Raw genomic sequence first — 17,843 nt, 5'->3', positions numbered from 1 at the left:
TTAACGACCCTCTAATTGGATTGAGAAAAGGAATCTATAGAAGAATACATCTGGGTTGGAAATCTGTCATGTGATAAAGTATGTTGTTTTTCTGTCTTTGCAGTACATGGGCTGCATTGAGGTGTTGAAGTCGATGCGATCGCTGGACTTCAACACTCGGACCCAGGTGACGAGGTAAGCGAGAGTTGAGAATGTCCTGCTTGTGATGAGTCAGTAGAACCCAATCTGAGCAGAGGGAGAAGGTAAACACAAGTCACAGTGATACCAAATCAGGTAGAGATTCACAGGCATGCCAGTCCTGCTTTCCCCTGTAATGATATCACTAGAGGGAAACAGATCCTGCAGAAGGCCCAGAATACTGTGACATTTTGATGGAGCCATTTATGCATGTCAATGGCACATGTGAGCTTTTGCTGTGCGTGTGACTGTTGGCACTCACATGTGTGTTTGTGTGTCTGTGTGTGCGGGGCTCCTTGCCTGAGTTGGAGCAGTGTAGTCCCTCCCTATATTTCTCTCCTCCATGATCGATTGTCAGTAATCTGAGCCCACACACACACAGGGCTTAAGTGCTGGGGGAGAGGCAGAGATGGAGTGATGGAGAGATCTATTATTGATGATGCTCGCTAATGACTGTGGAGAGCTGAGCTGCAGTGGTCCACATGGACTCTACCCTGCCTGTCTGTGGGAGAGTAAAACAACAAGGAAGAAGGAAGTGGGAGAAATATAATGTTTATATGGCTTAAAGAGCAGAGATTGAAGATGGATTTATTTATGACAGTATTATGGCAAGATCTATGATATAATGAACTTACCAGTGCTCCGTTTGAATAATTTAGTAACGAGCTCAGTTATCATTGCTTTCAGAATGACATTTGTTTACACTATATCGTTATTGTTTAAGGATATTGAAGAACAGTTTGGGATGTTTACATTTAACCATGCATTCCGAATTAATTAATTTAATGAAATGAGTTTTTCCTGTTTTTCCTGTTCTGCTTCTATTAGTTTTTTTTTGTTGTGTATTTTCTGCAGTCGTTTGTTATTGGCAGCTTAACAAAAATCCTGTCATTCCCCATGAAACAACTTCAAAGACTGCCTGGAGATTAAACCACTGATTATTTGTTGGTCCTGCATGAGTCTGAAGGTCCTCTTTGACAGGTCATGCAGTGTCATGGTTTTGGACCAATATGCTCCAATGGGACTGTACTTGGCCAGGACAGAGACTGTAGACTAACACACCAAAACACTCACACCCAGGATCCATGCACTGCTATTCTTCCAGGCCTCAAGTTGAGTCACATGCAAATGCTGTTTTCCAAAACTCTCTTTAAAGTCCTTTACTGGAGATGGACGCTGATCCTTAACTCTAGCTGGTGCCACCACCTGTCCCCTCTGTCCCCTGACAGACCCTGTGTTCCGGCTATCTCTGCCACCACACAAGGGGACAACATCATCAGACATCATCACTCATTAGTCCCCAAGGCTGCCCATGCTCACAGTTAGAGCAGCCTAATGGCATAGAATACACTGCAGTAGTACACCACAAAATGTGGCTCTCCCATTGCTTCTGAATCAGGAGAATAAATGGAGAGGAAAATGAAGGCTAATCGAATAGAGCCTAATGAGGCCATAAATCCTCAGACCAAGACATCAATCATGCTGAGATGTTTTTGTTCCTTACCCAAACAGAATTTACTGGGGAGAATATGCTTATGTGAACTCAGCTGAATAGGATATTGATATTAAGTGTTCCTCCTGTTAGCCTTGTGTAAACTGAGATTAGACATCTTCTGTCCTGCTGTGATCTGAGTGACCTCCCTGTGACCTTTGAAGTGAGATGTATTGGTGACCCCTGACCTCTGACCTGAGGCTGAAGGAGGGGCTACTGACCTGCTTTCTCTATAGCTTACGTAACCACTTCACCCATAGGCTGTCTATAGGTTGAGGATGAAGGAGTACAGTTAGACTTTTCAACCTTTTCTCATGTAGCTGCTTGATGCTGAATTCTGAATTGACCCCAAGCCCATATCCTCTTTAGTAGATCTGAGTGGATTGGCTAGGTGTATCCAACATGGCAAGATGCTCTTCTAGACTATCAAAGGGCAAGATGGAAATATTACCATGATGCTCAGATCTAGAACTCTTCAATGGTATGGTTAAGGGGGAGAAATGGGATTCAGTATGGCTGTAACTGTCTCGTCTTAGTGTGTTGTCATTGTGACCCCTTTGCCTCTCCTCTTTCCCTCTCCACCCACCCAGGGAGGCCATCAACAGACTGTGTGAAGCTGTGCCTGGGAGTAAGGGGGCCTGGAGGAAGAAGGTGGGCGAAAAAATATGTTGATGCAACACTGTAGTTAAGTTTGTGTGTGTGTGATGCTAACCCAGGCTCTGTGCTCCTGTCCTGAAGAACATTAACAAGGCCCTGCAGACCATCATGGGGAAGAGTAACCTGCGCTTCGCTGGTATGGGCATCGCTGTCAACATCTCTATAGAGGGCCTCAACCTGCTCATCCCCACGACACGACAGGTTAGGGATCCCCTCTCTACAACTAACCACAGAACATAGCACAGGATATCACACCCAGGGCCATCAGTGGAGTATGGCAGTCGCTACAAAAAAGTAGACCAAAATGATTCCAATCCAAATGTATTAGATGGCTGGCTTTATGACCATGCAGAGCATCGCTTGGAGAGAAGCTGCCAGTTTAGCCTGCATGTCCTTCTCTCACTTTAAGGTGGAACTGAAACGGTCAAATCAACCTACATCATTGTTTTACATGTCGATGTTAGGTTTTCTTGTAGAATGTGCTTTTAGAACATAAAATTATACGTTTTTTGAGCGCCTAGCACAAGCTTAGAGAGATTTGGCCGCAGCCATATTGAAACAAAGTCAGGGGAATGGTAGAGCGTCCGTGTGCCTACTTTACTCATGGATTTTTTTAAACAAGACTCTGATAAAGAAGTGCATAAACTTAAAGTTTAAACTACCAATTTGAGATGGAAAAACAACAAAATACACACAGTCATGTTAACAAGCCTTTATAATCCGGTTAAAAATCCACTTGCATACATTTTTGAGCCCATTAAACTGTAGGCTACATTACAGTGATTTTCACATGGGCAGTGGATCTACTTTTACCCGACATTGTGTCAGCTAGCTAAATGCATGATGTCCACAAGAACAAAGTTGATAGCATCGAATAAGCCGGAATAGTCCAGTCAAAAACTCACTTGCACATGTTTTTGTGTTCAGCGAGTAAGGTCGCGCTGTGTTAAACATTACTGCTAGTTTTGACTTGGGCAACGGATCATACTGTGTTAGTTAAGGCCTTTTCTCACCAACTGCTTTGCGATCTTTTCGTCCAAATCCGTCTTATTTTCATATACTGTGTTGTTATTGTTGTCAAAATGAAAGCATTCTCATTGAGGCTCCTAACATGCATTGTAATCTGTGCTGCCTGTCAGACATTTACATTTACATTTAAGTCATTTAGCAGACGCTCTTATCCAGAGCGACTTACAAATTGGTGAATTCACCTTCTGACATCCAGTGGAACAGCCACTTTACAATAGTGCATCTAAGTCATTAAGGGGGGGGGGTGAGAAGGATTACTTATCCTATCCTAGGTATTCCTTGAAGAGGTGGGGTTTCAGGTGTCTCCGGAAGGTGGTGATTGACTCCGCTGTCCTGGCGTCGTGAGGGAGTTTGTTCCACCATTGGGGGCCAGAGCAGCGAACAGTTTTGACTGGGCTGAGCGGGAACTGTACTTCCTCAATGGTAGGGAGGCGAGCAGGCCAGAGGTGGATGAACGCAGTGCCCTTGCTTGGGTGTAGGGCCTGATCAGAGCCTGGAGGTACTGCGGTGCCGTTCCCCTCACAGCTCCGTAGGCAAGCACCATGGTCTTGTAGCGGATGCGAGCTTCAACTGGAAGCCAGTGGAGAGAGCGGAGGAGCGGGGTGACGTGAGAGAACTTGGGAAGGTTGAACACCAGACGGGCTGCGGCGTTCTGGATGAGTTGTAGGGGTTTAATGGCACAGGCAGGGAGCCCAGCCAACAGCGAGTTGCAGTAATCCAGACGGGAGATGACAAGTGCCTGGATTAGGACCTGCGCCGCTTCCTGTGTGAGGCAGGGTCGTACTCTGCGGATGTTGTAGACAAACCATTCAAGGATGTCATTGGTGATACGTTATCAAGATGGCGGCACGTAGTAGTCAGATGAGCCCATCTCCAAACGTTTTAACATAAATATGAGTTTTAGCAGTTTTAAGGGTAGCATCATGCTTCTTTATCACATTTGGTTAACAAAATCACCTTAACTTACTACAATATTTCAGTTAAACTTGAAGAAGGCAAAGAGCAGAGAGACAGTGCCAGACAGTTTGCATGGCCGGTCATTCAGGCAGTGCACCAAATTATTTGAATTTGATGTCTGCATTTGACCTCTGACTAGTAAGCCTTGTGGCCAGCTGTTTTATGCATCTGTTACTTTCACATTGATCTCAGCATTTGAAGATGGCCTTGTTGTGACTTGTTATGCATCTATTTCACGGAGCACAGTATGGGCCTTTCCACAAGTAAATGCATAGTTTTATGATGCGGTTGACATTGTGTATGCCTTTCCACTGACATTTAAACCCATTATTGCGGTGAGAATGAATGTCTGGGGTCATTTTTGTTTGTTTTTGTTGTTCTCCAAATAGCATTTTAGAGTTTTTCAATTGTGTAGAAATGCAGTAAATGACATTCAACTTCCTCCACCACGGAGAGGTGAGACCAATTGGGTTAGCTAATGCCAGGTCTGTGATATGAAAGGTGTGATCAGGCGTGTCAGTTCAGCTAAACCTAGGGAATGACAAAGCTAGGGAATGACAAAGCTAGGGAATGACAAAGCTAGGGAATGACAAAGCTAGGGAATGACAAAGCTAGGGAATGACAACGCTTGGGAATGACAAAGCTAGGGAATGACAAAGCTAGGGAATGACAAAGCTAGGGAATGACAAAGCTAGGGAATGACAAAGCTAGGGAATGACAACGCTTGGGAATGACAAAGCTAGGGAATGACAAAGCTAGGGAATGACAACGCTTGGGAATGACAAAGCTAGGGAATGACAAAGCTAGGGAATGACAAAGCTAGGGAATGACAAAGCTAGGGAATGGCAAAGCTAGGGAATGGCAAAGCTAGGGAATGACAAAGCTAGGGAATGACAAAGCTAGGGAATGGCAAAGCTAGGGAATGACAAAACTAGGGAATGACAAAGCTAGGGAATGACAAAGCTAGGGAATGGCAAAGCTAGGGAATGGCAAAGCTAGGGAATGACAAAGCTAGGGAATGACAAAACTAGGGAATGACAAAGCTAGGGAATGACAAAGCTAGGGAATGACAAAGCTAGGGAATGGCAAAGCTAGGGAATGGCAAAGCTAGGGAATGACAAAGCTAGGGAATGACAACGCTAGGGAATGACAAAATTAGGGAATGGCAAAACTAGGGAATGGCAAAGCTAGGGAATGACAAAGCTAGGGAATGACAACGCTAGGGAATGACAAAATTAGGGAATGGCAAAACTAGGGAATGGCAAAGCTAGGGAATGACAAAGCTAGGGAATGGCAAAACTAGGGAATGGCAAAGCTAGGGAATGACAAAGCTAGGGAATGGCAAAGCTAGGGAATGGCAAAGCTAGGGAATGGCAAAGCTAGTGAATGGCAAAACTAGGGAATGGCAAAACTAGGGAATGGCAAAGCTAGTGAATGACAAAGTGGGGTGTGGGTGGGGGGCTATCACACTTCATATCACACACTTGGCTTTGGCTAGCTCACAGCAGGGTAGTGCAACACAAAGCAATAAATTGCTATCTTTTTAGCTTCCTGTTTTAGGATAGCTGATTAGTAGAAGATGTGATATTGATGTGGTGACGGACTGATATAAAGTCTGCACATTCCTTTCTTTCTCTCTCTCTTTCACAGGTGATAGCACACCACCCCATGGAGTCCATCTCCTTTGCCTCTGGGGGAGACACGGTGAGAGTTTGTAGCATAAGTGCACTTTAGGCTTTCCCTGTTTTCCTCTGTCTGTTTGTTGAAATGGGCTGCTTGGTAGACTGCATGTCTGACTTGGCTGCTTTTCACCGTTTTCCAATCCTGTGACCATCTTATTCAATTATATCCTAATTCATCAGAGTTTATTGAGGTTTTTCCCTCCGTTGCAGGACACACCCGATTATGTTGCTTATGTGGCCAAAGATCCAGTCAATCAGAGAGGTATCTCCATTTCACCATTCTATTTCATAAACAGAAATAATATGTCTATTATACGTCCATGCAGTTTCTTCCTGGCATTAAACGCATGAGAGTTTACTGACAATATGGTTCACTAACAGTTGTTTAAGTTAAAGATATTGATGTTTTCTAACTATTCTTTAAAAAAGAAGTTGTTATGCTCACAGGGGCGTTGCAGCACTCACATCCACTGTGTTCTCTTCAGCATGCCATATCCTGGAGTGTGGTGACGGTCTAGCCCAGAATGTCATCAGTACCATCGGCCAGGCCTTTGAACTGCAGTTTAAACAGTACCTCCACAGCCCTCCCAAAGCCATCCCCACCATGGAGAGGTGAAACCAATGATTTATATATACACTAGATCAAGCCTGATGATGAGTTGGTTATTTTAATTAGCTGTGTAGTGCTAGAGCAAAAAACAAAACGTTACTCAGGACCAAGTTTGAGAAACCCTGCAATAGATGACTGATAGGAGACGCTGTGTTGAAGCCACTGTGCCTCCACCATTGTAGAAAATAGTTAAGAAGCTAAAGAAATGCATGTATTAATGTCTACATTATTTTTTGCCATGTTTATTCTATTACAGACGCCTGTGTGCATACTTTTAAGTTAGATTATGTGAGCTAAACATAAAAAAGTATAGAAAAACATATATAACAATATGTATTTTTGGGCGACCTGACCAAATTCACATAGTAAGTTAGAGATCTGTCATTCTCATTGAAAGTAAGTCTAAGAAGTGGTAGATCTGTTCTATGTTTACTATTTCTATGATTCCCATTCTTATGTTTCGTTTCTGCGTTTTTTAATTTGGTTTTGTACACCAGCTTCAAACAGCTGAAAATACAATATTTTTGGTTATGAAAAATATATTTCACAGCTGTTTAGATGGTACAATGATTCTCTACACCATACTTCCTAGTTTTGTCACATAAACTGAAATTAGGCAAACTATTAGAGTTTTAGCAACCAGGAAATGGCGTAGCGACTTCCTGCATAGTGCACCTTTAAAGTCAATTTTTTTTAAATGACTAATGTTACTGTCCCCACTACAACAACAAAAAATACTTAAATACACACAATGTATTCATCCTATGTGGTTAGCACACATTGGTACATTGCAAGCATGGTGTCCTATTTAAAGCGTTGACTTGCATTTTACACTGACACACACTCAACTCGATATGAAACTCGTCCTTTTTTCTCTTGGTCAGGTGTTAGAAATGTGATATGCTGCACTCAGATTTTAGCCCATCATCCTGTTTGGATCCCAATTAAATCAAAACTATTATTTAAAGTGTAATGTGTTTCGCTGCGTCACCGGGTAGACGGTACCTGTACCTGCTCTGCCCTTGATTCAAATGTATCTCCTGCTACCAACAATATAACCATTCAAACCTAGTGTTTTATGTTATCGGCTGTGGAGGATGTGTCTGATCCCTTTTCCTTGTCACATTTGGAAATTCAATTACCTCTATTCTAACCGTGTCACCTCAGGAACATCAGGACAGAGGACTCGGCGTGGGGTGATGACGAGGACTCCTCGGAGCATGACTACTACAACAGCATCCCAGGGAAGGAGCCTCCTGTTGGAGGAGTGGTGGACTCGAGGCTGATGCCTTGTACCGCCTTGCTGGGCCACGTCCACAGCCAACCACAGAGCAAGGCAGCGCAGGTGATTCCTCAGCCTCCAGGATTACCTACATCTCGTATCTGTGGACACACGACTGATGACCTTGCCTGCCTTTCCCCCATAATGTATATAAGAGAGAGCTGTGGGCTTACAGTAGCAGTGAACTCAATAACTGTAGATTTAATTTTACCTTTATTTAAATAGGCAAGTCAGTTAAGAACAAATTTTTATTTTCAATGACAGCCTAAGAACAGTGGGTTAACTGCCTGTTCAGGGGCAGAACGACAGATTCGTACCTTGTCAGCTCAGGGGTTTGAACTTGCAACCTTCCGGTTACTAGTCCAACGCTCTAACCACCAGGCTACCCTACTACATAGTTACAAGAGATAGACATCACAGGAGATAGAAACCAGGCCTCTGGGTTGCCTAATTTGTGAGAGAAAAGTCTTCCTTATACCCTACAGTCTATACTGAGGATTCAAACATATGGTGTCTGTAGAAGTGTATTATATAGGCAAGAGAGGAACTATTTATTAACAGGTGGTCTGAAGAGTCATAAAGAAGCACATGTCTACTATTAGTAATGCTAATGAGATTTTGTGGAATCTGTTTTTAGATCGGTTCTCCGGCCAGGAGAGACACGGTGTCCTATCCCTCAGGTCAGCTGTGCTATGAGCTTCACTGGGACACTGAGAACAACGGCAGCTCAGGTGAGACACCATGTGGCCTGATATGGTACTGCAAGTCATAGGCATTATAATGGTTGGGTAAATAATACATTTTCATTCTCATATAATTTCATCAAAGTATATACACTACATGGCCAAAAGTGTGTGCTCGTCACACATTAATATGGAGTTGGTCCACTCTTTGCTGCTATAACAGCCTCCACTCTTCTTGGAAGGCTTTCCACTAGAATTTGGAACATTGCTGCTGGAACTTGCTTCCATTCAGCCACAAGAGCATTAGTGAGGTCGGTCACTGATGTTAGGCGATTAGGCCTGTCTCGCAGTCGACGTTCCAATTCATCCCAATGGTGCTCGATAGGGTTGACGTCATGGGCTCTGAGAAGGTGAGTCAAGTTCTTCCACACCGATCTCGACCAACCATTTCATTTTGGACCTCGTTTTGTGCACGGGGGCATTGTCATGCTGAAACAGGAAAGGGTCGTCCTCAAACTGTTGCCACAAAGCTGGAAGCACAGAATTGTCTAGAATGTCATATGCTGTAGCATTAAGATTTCCCTTCACTGGAACTAAGGGGCCTTGCCCCAACCATGAAAACAGCCCCAGACCATTATTCCTCCTCCACCAAACTTTACAGTTTTCAGTATGCATTGGGGTAGGTAGTGTTCTCCTTGCATCCCCTAAAACCAGATTCGTCCGCCGGACTGCCAGATGGTGAAGAGTGATTCATCACTCCAAAGAAGTGTTTCCACTGCTCCAGAGTCCAATGGCGGTGACCTTTACACCACTCCTGTTGATGCTTGATCTTAGGCTTCCTTGCAGCTGCCAATGAAACCCCAGCACAAGAATTCCTGACGAACAGTTCTTGTGATGACGTTGCTTCCAGAGACAGTTTGGAACTCTGTAGTGAATGTTGCAACCAAGGACAGACAATGTTTACGCACTACGCGCTTCAGCACTCGGTGATTCCGTTCTGTGAGCTTGTGTGGCCTATCACTTCGTGACTGAGCCGTTGTTGCACCTTGATGTTTCCACTTCACAATAACAGCACTTAAAGTTGACCGGGGCAACTCTATCAGGGCAGAAATTTGACAAACTGACTTGTTGGAAAGGTGGCATCCTATGACTGTGCCACATTGAAAGTCACTGAGCTCTTCAGTAAGACAAACATTGGCTGTAGAATGGCCTATGAAGATTGCAGGGCTGTGTGCTCGATTTATACACCTGTCAGCAATGGTTGTGGCTGAAATAGACAAATCCACTAATCTGAAGGGGTGTCCACATACTTTTGGTAATGTAGTATGTTAGTAAACTGAGTTGTGATTGACAGGTCTGACATCAGATGGGTACCTGCGGGCAGACGGCCATTCCCCGGGAAGTAGGAACTATGAAGAGCACCTGTATGTGAACACCCAGAGTCTGGAGGGCCTGGAGCAGGGAGCAGAGGGCCATAGGGGGGCCAGACAGCCAGACAGCCCCAAGAAAGACATATTTGACATGAGTGAGTCTCATCAACATCTACCCATCTGCTGAACACAGCCACTGACACAATAGAGATACCATTATTATTCAAGATGTGGGGAGTATCTGGGCAATTGGGTTGGCATGTATGAATGATGTCATTCATGTTACAGGTTCCGTGTGTGTGCCATGCATGTGTTCTCACTCTTCCTGGGTCTCTGCAGAACCCTTTGAGGATGCTCTGAAGATGCACGAGGCTGGTGGTAACGGTGGGGTGTGTGTGCTGGAGGACCAGTGGCCCAGTCCGCCCCGGCGTCGTGCCCCTGTCGCCCCCACAGAGGAGCAGCTTCGGCGGGAGGCCTGGTACCATGGCCGTATGAGCCGCCGGGATGCTGAGAAACTGCTGGTCCGAGACGGGGACTTCCTGGTACGAGACAGTGCCACCAACCCAGGCCAGTACGTCCTGACGGGCATGCACTGCGGTCTGCCCAAACACCTGCTACTGGTCGACCCAGAGGGAATGGTGAGTGATAATCGCTGAGTGATAAACAATATTGGATGGGGAAATTATGGCGTAGGGGGCTGGAGAGTATACAGAAGACTCAAGGCTTCTTATGTAAATAAGATATTTCTGTTTTGTTGTTTAAATACATTTGCAAAAATTTCTACCAACCTGTTTTCACTTTGTCATTATGGGGTAATGTGTGTAGATTGATGAGGATTATTTAATCAATTTTAGAATAAGGCTGTAACGTAACAAAATATGGAAAAAGTCAAGGGGTCTGAATACTTTCCAAAGGCATTTTAAATAGTTTACTGAAATGATGTGTCAGTCACCTGAAATGTGAATTTGTTTATTTAGCTACAGTCAAGCATTAGCATTGTTGTGCTAGTACAAAACATACTAAAGAATAATAGTGGTAGCACCCCTATTAGCAATTGCTCCAGAAAGCTGATACTTGTATTTTTTTTAAACTTAGCTACAGCCTAGCATGAGCATTGTTGAATGCAAAACAATGGTGGTAGCATCCCTGTTAACATGCATCAAGAAGTAGCCATTTCATCTCTTTGTGACCTACTAACATCTGTTAGCCCACTCCTCCTCGTCACTGCCAGGTACGAACCAAAGACATGCTGTTTGAGAGTATCAGTCACCTGATCAGCTACCACCTGAAGAACGAGCTGCCCATCGTGGCAGCCGAGAGCGAGCTGCACCTCAAACAGGTGGTCCGGAGGAAAGAGGGGACAGCGTTCTGGAATGGTAAGAGACAGAAATGAGAGCCCAAAGTGATTGTGCTCAGCACTGCCTAGTTCTATTTGAATTACTGTTTTGTGATAACCTTTGTTTCAGTGTGGGCAGTTTATTGATACATTATAGTGTTTTAATAAAGTTCATGTTCTAGATTTTAGTGTTCTGCTGGTCTAGTTCTTTAGTATGTGTTTGAATGATATCCTTTGAAAGTTTTCAATTTTTGCCTGTTTTACTAGGAGTCAGAGGTGTGTCCATATAACCCCAGGGAGGAAGATCTTCACTTTGTCATATCCCCAGAATCAGAGCTTTCGCAGGGGTAGGAGGACACAGGCAACTCCCTCTGTCCAGGACCCAAGGGCATGGGCTGCAGTACCTGGCTGCCTCCGACAGTGCCGACAAACTTTCCACCATCTCCACCTGAACTCTCAGTATACAGTCATTTAGCTAACCGATGCCTCGGAACAGCTCAGCCAATCACAAGGATGGAATGTGAGGTCACAGTCACATACAGTAGTTGTTCCATAGGAAAGCATCATTTTTGAGTGCATGATGATGTTGCACCTCATACTGAGTCTCATACTGCTGATGTCATACGCAGTCCCAGAATGATTTGGGTTCCCTGTGTCTTTAAACGGACAAATGTGAACATTGTATATGATATGTGAGAAACTGGCAGCAAAATATCACTAAATTGTTTTATCAGAATGCAGTTCTTTGCTCCTCAGACAATGGGATGCTTTAATGGACTTTTATAAACTGTTCATCTGCAGCAGTAGCACCTGCACCTTCATGATTTATTCATATGTAATCTCAGGACCTAATTCTGAAGGCGTTAAATATCTGATTGCATGAATTGAAATATGCTTCAGAGATACAGTACTAACCAGACACCGACCTTGAAAATGTGTCTGTCTCTCTGTCCCATCAATATCCACAGGAAGTCTGCATAACACAACATTGGGAATATACAGTTGGCTAAAATTCATGGGTAGAACTCCGAATATCATTGTGTTCAATAATAACCATATGCTTGTCAAAGTGTTTCTATGGGACAGTCATAGCTCGTCAGTGAACACCTACCCAAGTTGTGTTACCATGCCTACTGTGTGAAGATATCACACTGGTCAGAGCCTGTGCTCTCAGAAGGCAGACTACATTACTACAAATGACTCAGTGTAAAGATAATTAAGACCCATAAAATAGTTCAGTGCCTTAATACTTGGTGTTTCATATCTTTCCTCCCAAATCACTTGTGCAGTATCATACATTCTATATATACAGTGGGGCAAAAAATATTTAGTCAGACACCAATTGTGCAAGTTCTCCCACTTAAAAAGATGAGAGAGGCCTGTAATTTTCATCATAGGTACACTTCAACTATGACAGACAAAATGAGAAAAACAAATCCAGAAAATCACATTGTAGGATTTTTAATGAATTTATTTGCAAATTATGATGGAAAATAAGTATTTGGTCACCTACAAACAAACAAGATTTCTGGCTCTCACAGACCTGAAACTTCTTCTTTAAGAGACTCGTTACCTGTATTAATGGCACATGTTTTTACTTTTTATCAGTATAAAAGACACCTGTCCACAACCTCAAACAGTCACACTCCAAGCTCCACTATGGCCAAGACCAAAGAGCTGTCAAAGGACACCAGAAACAAAATTGTAGACCTGCACCAGGCTGGGAAGACACAATCTGCAATAGGTAAGCAGCTTGAATTGAAGAAATAAACTGTGGGAGCAATTATTAGGAAATGGAAGACATACAAGACCACTGATAATCTCCCTTGATCTGGGGCTCCACGCAAGATCTCACCCTGTGGGGTCAATCAAATCAATCAATCAAATCAATCAAATCAAGTCAAAATGATCACAAGAACGGTGAGCAAAAATCCCAGAACCACACGGGGGGACCTAGTGAATGACCTGCTGGGACCAAAGTAACAAAGCCTACCATCAGTAACACACTACGCCATCAGGGACTCAAATCCTGCAGTGCCAGACGTGTCCCCCTGCTTAAGCCAGTACATGTCCAGGCCCGTCTGAAGTTTGCTAGAGAGCATTTGGATGATCCAGAAGAAGATTGGGAGAATGTCATATGGTCAGATGAAACCAAAATAGAACTTTTTGGTAAAAACTCAACTTGTCATGTTTGGAGGACATAGAATGCTGAGTTGCATCCAAAGAACACCATACCTACTGTGAAGCATGGGGGTGGAAACATCATGTTTTTGGGTTGTTTTTCTGCAAAGGGACCAGGACGACTGATCCGTGTAAAGGAAAGAATGAATGGGGCCATGTATCGTGAGATTTTGAGTGAAAACCTCCTTCCATCAGCAAGGGCATTGAAGATGAAACGTGGCTGGGTCTTTCAACATGACAATGATCCCAAACACACCGCCCAGGCAACAAAGGAGTGGCTTCGTAAGAAGCATTTCAAGGTCCTGGAGTGGCCTAGCCAGTCTCCAGATCTCAACCCCATAGAAAATCTTTGGAGGGTGTTGAAAGTCTGTGTTGCCCAGCAACAGTCCCAAAACATTACTGCTCTAGAGGAGATCTGCATGGAGGAATGGGCCAAAATACCAGCAACAGTGTGTGAAAACCTTGTGAAGACTTACAGAAAACGTTTGACCTCTGTCATTGCCAACAACGGGTATATAACAAAGTATTGAGATAAACTTTTGTTATTGACCAAATACTTATTTCCCACCATAATTTGCAAATAAATTCATTAAAAACCTACAATGTGATTTTCTGGATTTTTTTTCCTCATTTTGTCTGTCATAGTTGAAGTGTACCTATGATGAAAATTACAGGCCTCTCATCTTTTTAAGTAGGAGAACTTGCACAATTGGTGGCTGACTAAATACTTTTTTTGCCCCACTGTACCACAGCAGAAGATAGTAGTGTGTGCTGCATCTATGTATACCCCGAGAGCAAATGGCAAATTTTCTTGCCATGCCAAATCACACTTTAATCAATGAATGGAGTGGACTGAAAGTCAAATCATCCTTTTTATTGTGAAACTTTCTATAAGTTGTAAATGTATGGGAGAGGGGGGGGGGTGTAAATACTGTAGAACATCCCATAGTGTGTTCTGATTGGCTGTCCTCTTTTGTTTGCTTCCTATTCTATTGTACCAGTCCTCCAATCAATAATCTTCATGAGCATAGGCCCTTATTGATTTGATGACCATCCTGTGTTGTTAATGACAACATGTTTTATCAATAGATAGGGGATGTCCTGGTATTTGCTGTGTCTTTGTCCCAGTCCAGGCACAGGGAGACAGAGGACATGGCTTTCTGTGACGTTAGTGTACTTTACAGTATGCAACTTTTCCATATGACCCCTTTGCTTTATCAGGCCTTTCTTGTATCTACTCTTCTTTGAACAAAATACATTTTTTTCAATAAAATCTGTCAAAATTAAGGTTATTCAAATGTGTGGGGTTTGTGTTGAATCCAATCCACATCATTCGGGGTGGCAAGTAACATAATGGTTAGAGCGTTGGACTAGAAACCGAAAGGTTGCAAGATTGAATCCCTGAGCTGACAAGGTAAAAATCTGTTGTAAATAAATAAAAACTCTTCCTCTGTCTGGATTGATTAGGAATGTTGGATGATGTTTTAAAGTGAGATGTACATACTGTATGGAGTGGCTTCATGAAAAGTCCAGCTGTCAGGCATTATTTGAGCACATGGCAGCCCCCAATGAAGGTCTTTTCCATTTAAAGGACCCATGAGGACCAACATGTGAAGTTCCTAGAAGTATGTCAAATGAAAGCTAAAAGTATATATATACAGTGGGCCAAAAAAGTATTTAGTCAGTCACCAATTGTGCAAGTTCTCCCTCTTAAAAAGATGAGAGAGGCCTGTAATTTTCATCATAGGTACACTTCAATTATGACAGACAAAATGAGAGAAAAAATTCCAGGAAATCATATTGTAGGATTTTTAATGAATTTATTTGCAAATTATGGTGGAAAATAAGTATTTGGTCACCTACAAACAAGCAAGATTTCTGGCTCTCACAGACCTCTAACTTCCTCTTTAAGAAGCTCCTCTGCCCTCCACTCGTTACCTGTATTAATGGCACCTGTTCGAACTTGTTATCAGTATAAAAGACACCACAGCCTCTTTCAGACGGAACACTTCCTTAGACAGCTCAATTATATACACACAACAAGGGTGGAAGGGAGAACATAGATCCCTTCATTTCCCAAGGTCATTTTCTCAGTTCTAAATCATACTCATGCCCTCACCCTTTGGCACTATGTGTAGATATAAAGGAGTGTATAGTAATATGGCACCCAGCTTCCCAGAGGGCAAGGAACCTAAACCCTATGTTCTGGAAGAAGTGCCAGGGGATAGGTTGGGTGACGACTCAAACTGAATGTAATTCCGCTGCTCTATCGCTACATGCAAGGCATTTGGAAAGTATTCAGACCCTTTGACTTTCTCCACATTCTGTTACATTACATCCTTATTCTAAAATGGATTTGATTATTTTTTTCCCTCATCAATCTACAGTACCCCATAATGACAAAGCGAAAAGGATTTTAGAAATGTTTGCATATGTATAAAAAACAGAAATACCTTATTTACATAAGTATTCAGACCCTTTGCTATGAGACTTGAAATTGAGCTCAGGAGCATCCTGTTTCCATTGATCATCCTTGAGATGTTTCTACAACTTGATTGAAGTCCACCTGTGGTAAATTAAATTGATTGGACATGATTTAGAAAGGCACACACCTGTCTACATAAGGTCCCACAGTTGACAGTTCATGTCAGAGCAAAAGCAAGGCCTTGAGGTTGAAGGAATTGTCCGTAGAGCTCAGACAGAATTTTGTTGAGGCACAGATCTGGGGAAGGGTAGCAAAACATTTCTGCAGCATTGAAGGTCCCCAAGAACACAGTGGCCTCCATCATTCTTAAATGGAAGAAGTTTGGAACCACCAAGATTCTTCCTAGAGCTGGCCGCCCGGCCAAACTGAGCCATCGGGGGAGAAGAGCCTTGGTCAGGGAGGTGACCAAGAACCCGATGGTCACTCTAACAGAGCTCCAGAGTTCCTCTGGGGAGACAGGAGAAATGTCCAGAAAGACAGCCATCTCTGCAGCACTCCCCCAATCAGGCCTTTATGAGAGTGGCCAGACTGAAGCCACTCCTCAGTAAAAGGCATATGACAGCCCGCTTGGAGTTTGCCAAAAGGCATCTAAAGACTCTCAGACCATGAGAAACAAGATTCTCTGGTCTGATGAAACCAAGATTGAACTCTTTGGCCTGAATGACAAGCATCACGTCTGGAGGAAGCATAGCACCTTCCCTGCGGTGAAGCATGGTGGTGGCAGCATCATGCTATGGGGATGTTTTTCAGTAGCAGGGACTGGGAGACTAGTCAGGATTGAGGAAAAGATGAATGGAGAAAAGTACAGAGAGATCCTTGATGAAAATCTATTCCAGAGCACTCGGGACCTCAGATTGGGGCAGCCAAGACAACACAGGAGTGGCTTCGTGACAAGTTTCTGAATGTTCTTGAGTGGCCCAGCCAGAGCCTGGACTTGAACCTGATCAAACATCTCTAGAGACCTGAAAATAGCTGTGCAGCGATGCTCACCATCCAACTTGACAGAGCTGGAAAGGATCGGCAGAGAATAATTGGAGAAACTCCCCAAATACAGGTGTGCCAACCTTGTAGCGTCATACCCAAGAAGATTCGAATCACTGCCAAAGGTGCTTTAACAAAGTACTGAGTAAAGTCAAATCAAATGTATTTATATAGCCCTTCGTACATCAGCTGATATCTCAAAGTGCTGTACAGAAACCCAGCCTAAAACCCCAAACAGCAAGCAATGCAGGTGTAGAAGCACGGTGGCTAGGAAAAACTCCCGAGAAAGGCCAAAACCTAGGAAGAAACCTAGAGAGGAACCAGGCTATGTGGGGTGGCCAGTCCTCTTCTGGCTGTGCCGGGTGGAGATTATAACAGAACATGGCCAAGATGTTCAAATGTTCATAAATGACCAGCATGGTCGAATAATAATAAGGCAGAACAGTTGAAACTGGAGCAGCAGCACGGCCAGGTGGACTGGGGACAGCAAGGAGTCATCATGTCAGGTAGTCCTGGGGCATGGTCCTAGGGCTCAGGTCCTCCGAGAGAGAGAAAGAAAGAGAGAAAGAGAGAATTAGAGAAAGCACACTTAAATTCACACAGGACACCGAATAGGACAGGAGAAGTACTCCAGATATAACAAACTGACCCTAGACCCCCGACACATAAACTACTGCAGCATAAATACTGGAGGCTGAGACAGGAGGGACAGGAGACACTCTGGCCCCATCCGAGGACAACCCCGGACAGGGCCAAACAGGAAGGATATAACCCCACCCACTTTGCCAAAGCACAGCCCCCACACCACTAGAGGGATATCTTCAACCACCAACCTACCATCCTGAGACAAGGCTGAGTATAGCCCACAAAGATCTCCGCCATGGCACAACCCAAGGGGGGGCGCCAACCCAGACAGGATGA

General features: G+C 43.7%; 1 protein-coding gene across 3 annotated transcripts in view; it reads left to right on the top strand.

The window, feature by feature from the left end:
- The window catches only part of LOC135556507 (SHC-transforming protein 2-like), a 34,926-nt gene extending 20,183 nt beyond the window's left edge, over nt 1-14,743 (top strand). For 2 of the 3 annotated variants that reach the window (XM_064989772.1, XM_064989770.1), the window contains 12 exons: nt 104-174; nt 2,260-2,320; nt 2,408-2,527; nt 5,963-6,016; nt 6,205-6,256; nt 6,480-6,606; nt 7,772-7,949; nt 8,524-8,617; nt 9,924-10,094; nt 10,279-10,577; nt 11,147-11,315; nt 11,543-14,743. In XM_064989772.1, coding sequence (XP_064845844.1) covers nt 104-174; nt 2,260-2,320; nt 2,408-2,527; nt 5,963-6,016; nt 6,205-6,256; nt 6,480-6,606; nt 7,772-7,949; nt 8,524-8,617; nt 9,924-10,094; nt 10,279-10,577; nt 11,147-11,315; nt 11,543-11,565 — 1,419 coding nt within the window. In that variant the 3' untranslated portion in view covers nt 11,566-14,743. The remainder of the gene's footprint in view (nt 1-103; nt 175-2,259; nt 2,321-2,407; nt 2,528-5,962; nt 6,017-6,204; nt 6,257-6,479; nt 6,607-7,771; nt 7,950-8,523; nt 8,618-9,923; nt 10,095-10,278; nt 10,578-11,146; nt 11,316-11,542) is intronic. The other variant, XM_064989771.1, reaches the window with a different exon arrangement.
- The last annotated feature ends 3,100 nt before the right edge of the window (nt 14,744-17,843 follow it).

Source organism: Oncorhynchus masou, chromosome 15 (assembly GCF_036934945.1).
Source record: "Oncorhynchus masou masou isolate Uvic2021 chromosome 15, UVic_Omas_1.1, whole genome shotgun sequence".
Taxonomy (NCBI): Eukaryota; Metazoa; Chordata; class Actinopteri; order Salmoniformes; family Salmonidae; genus Oncorhynchus; species Oncorhynchus masou.
Note: the sequence above shows the minus strand (reverse complement) of the source record. Positions and strands in the feature narration are given on the sequence as shown.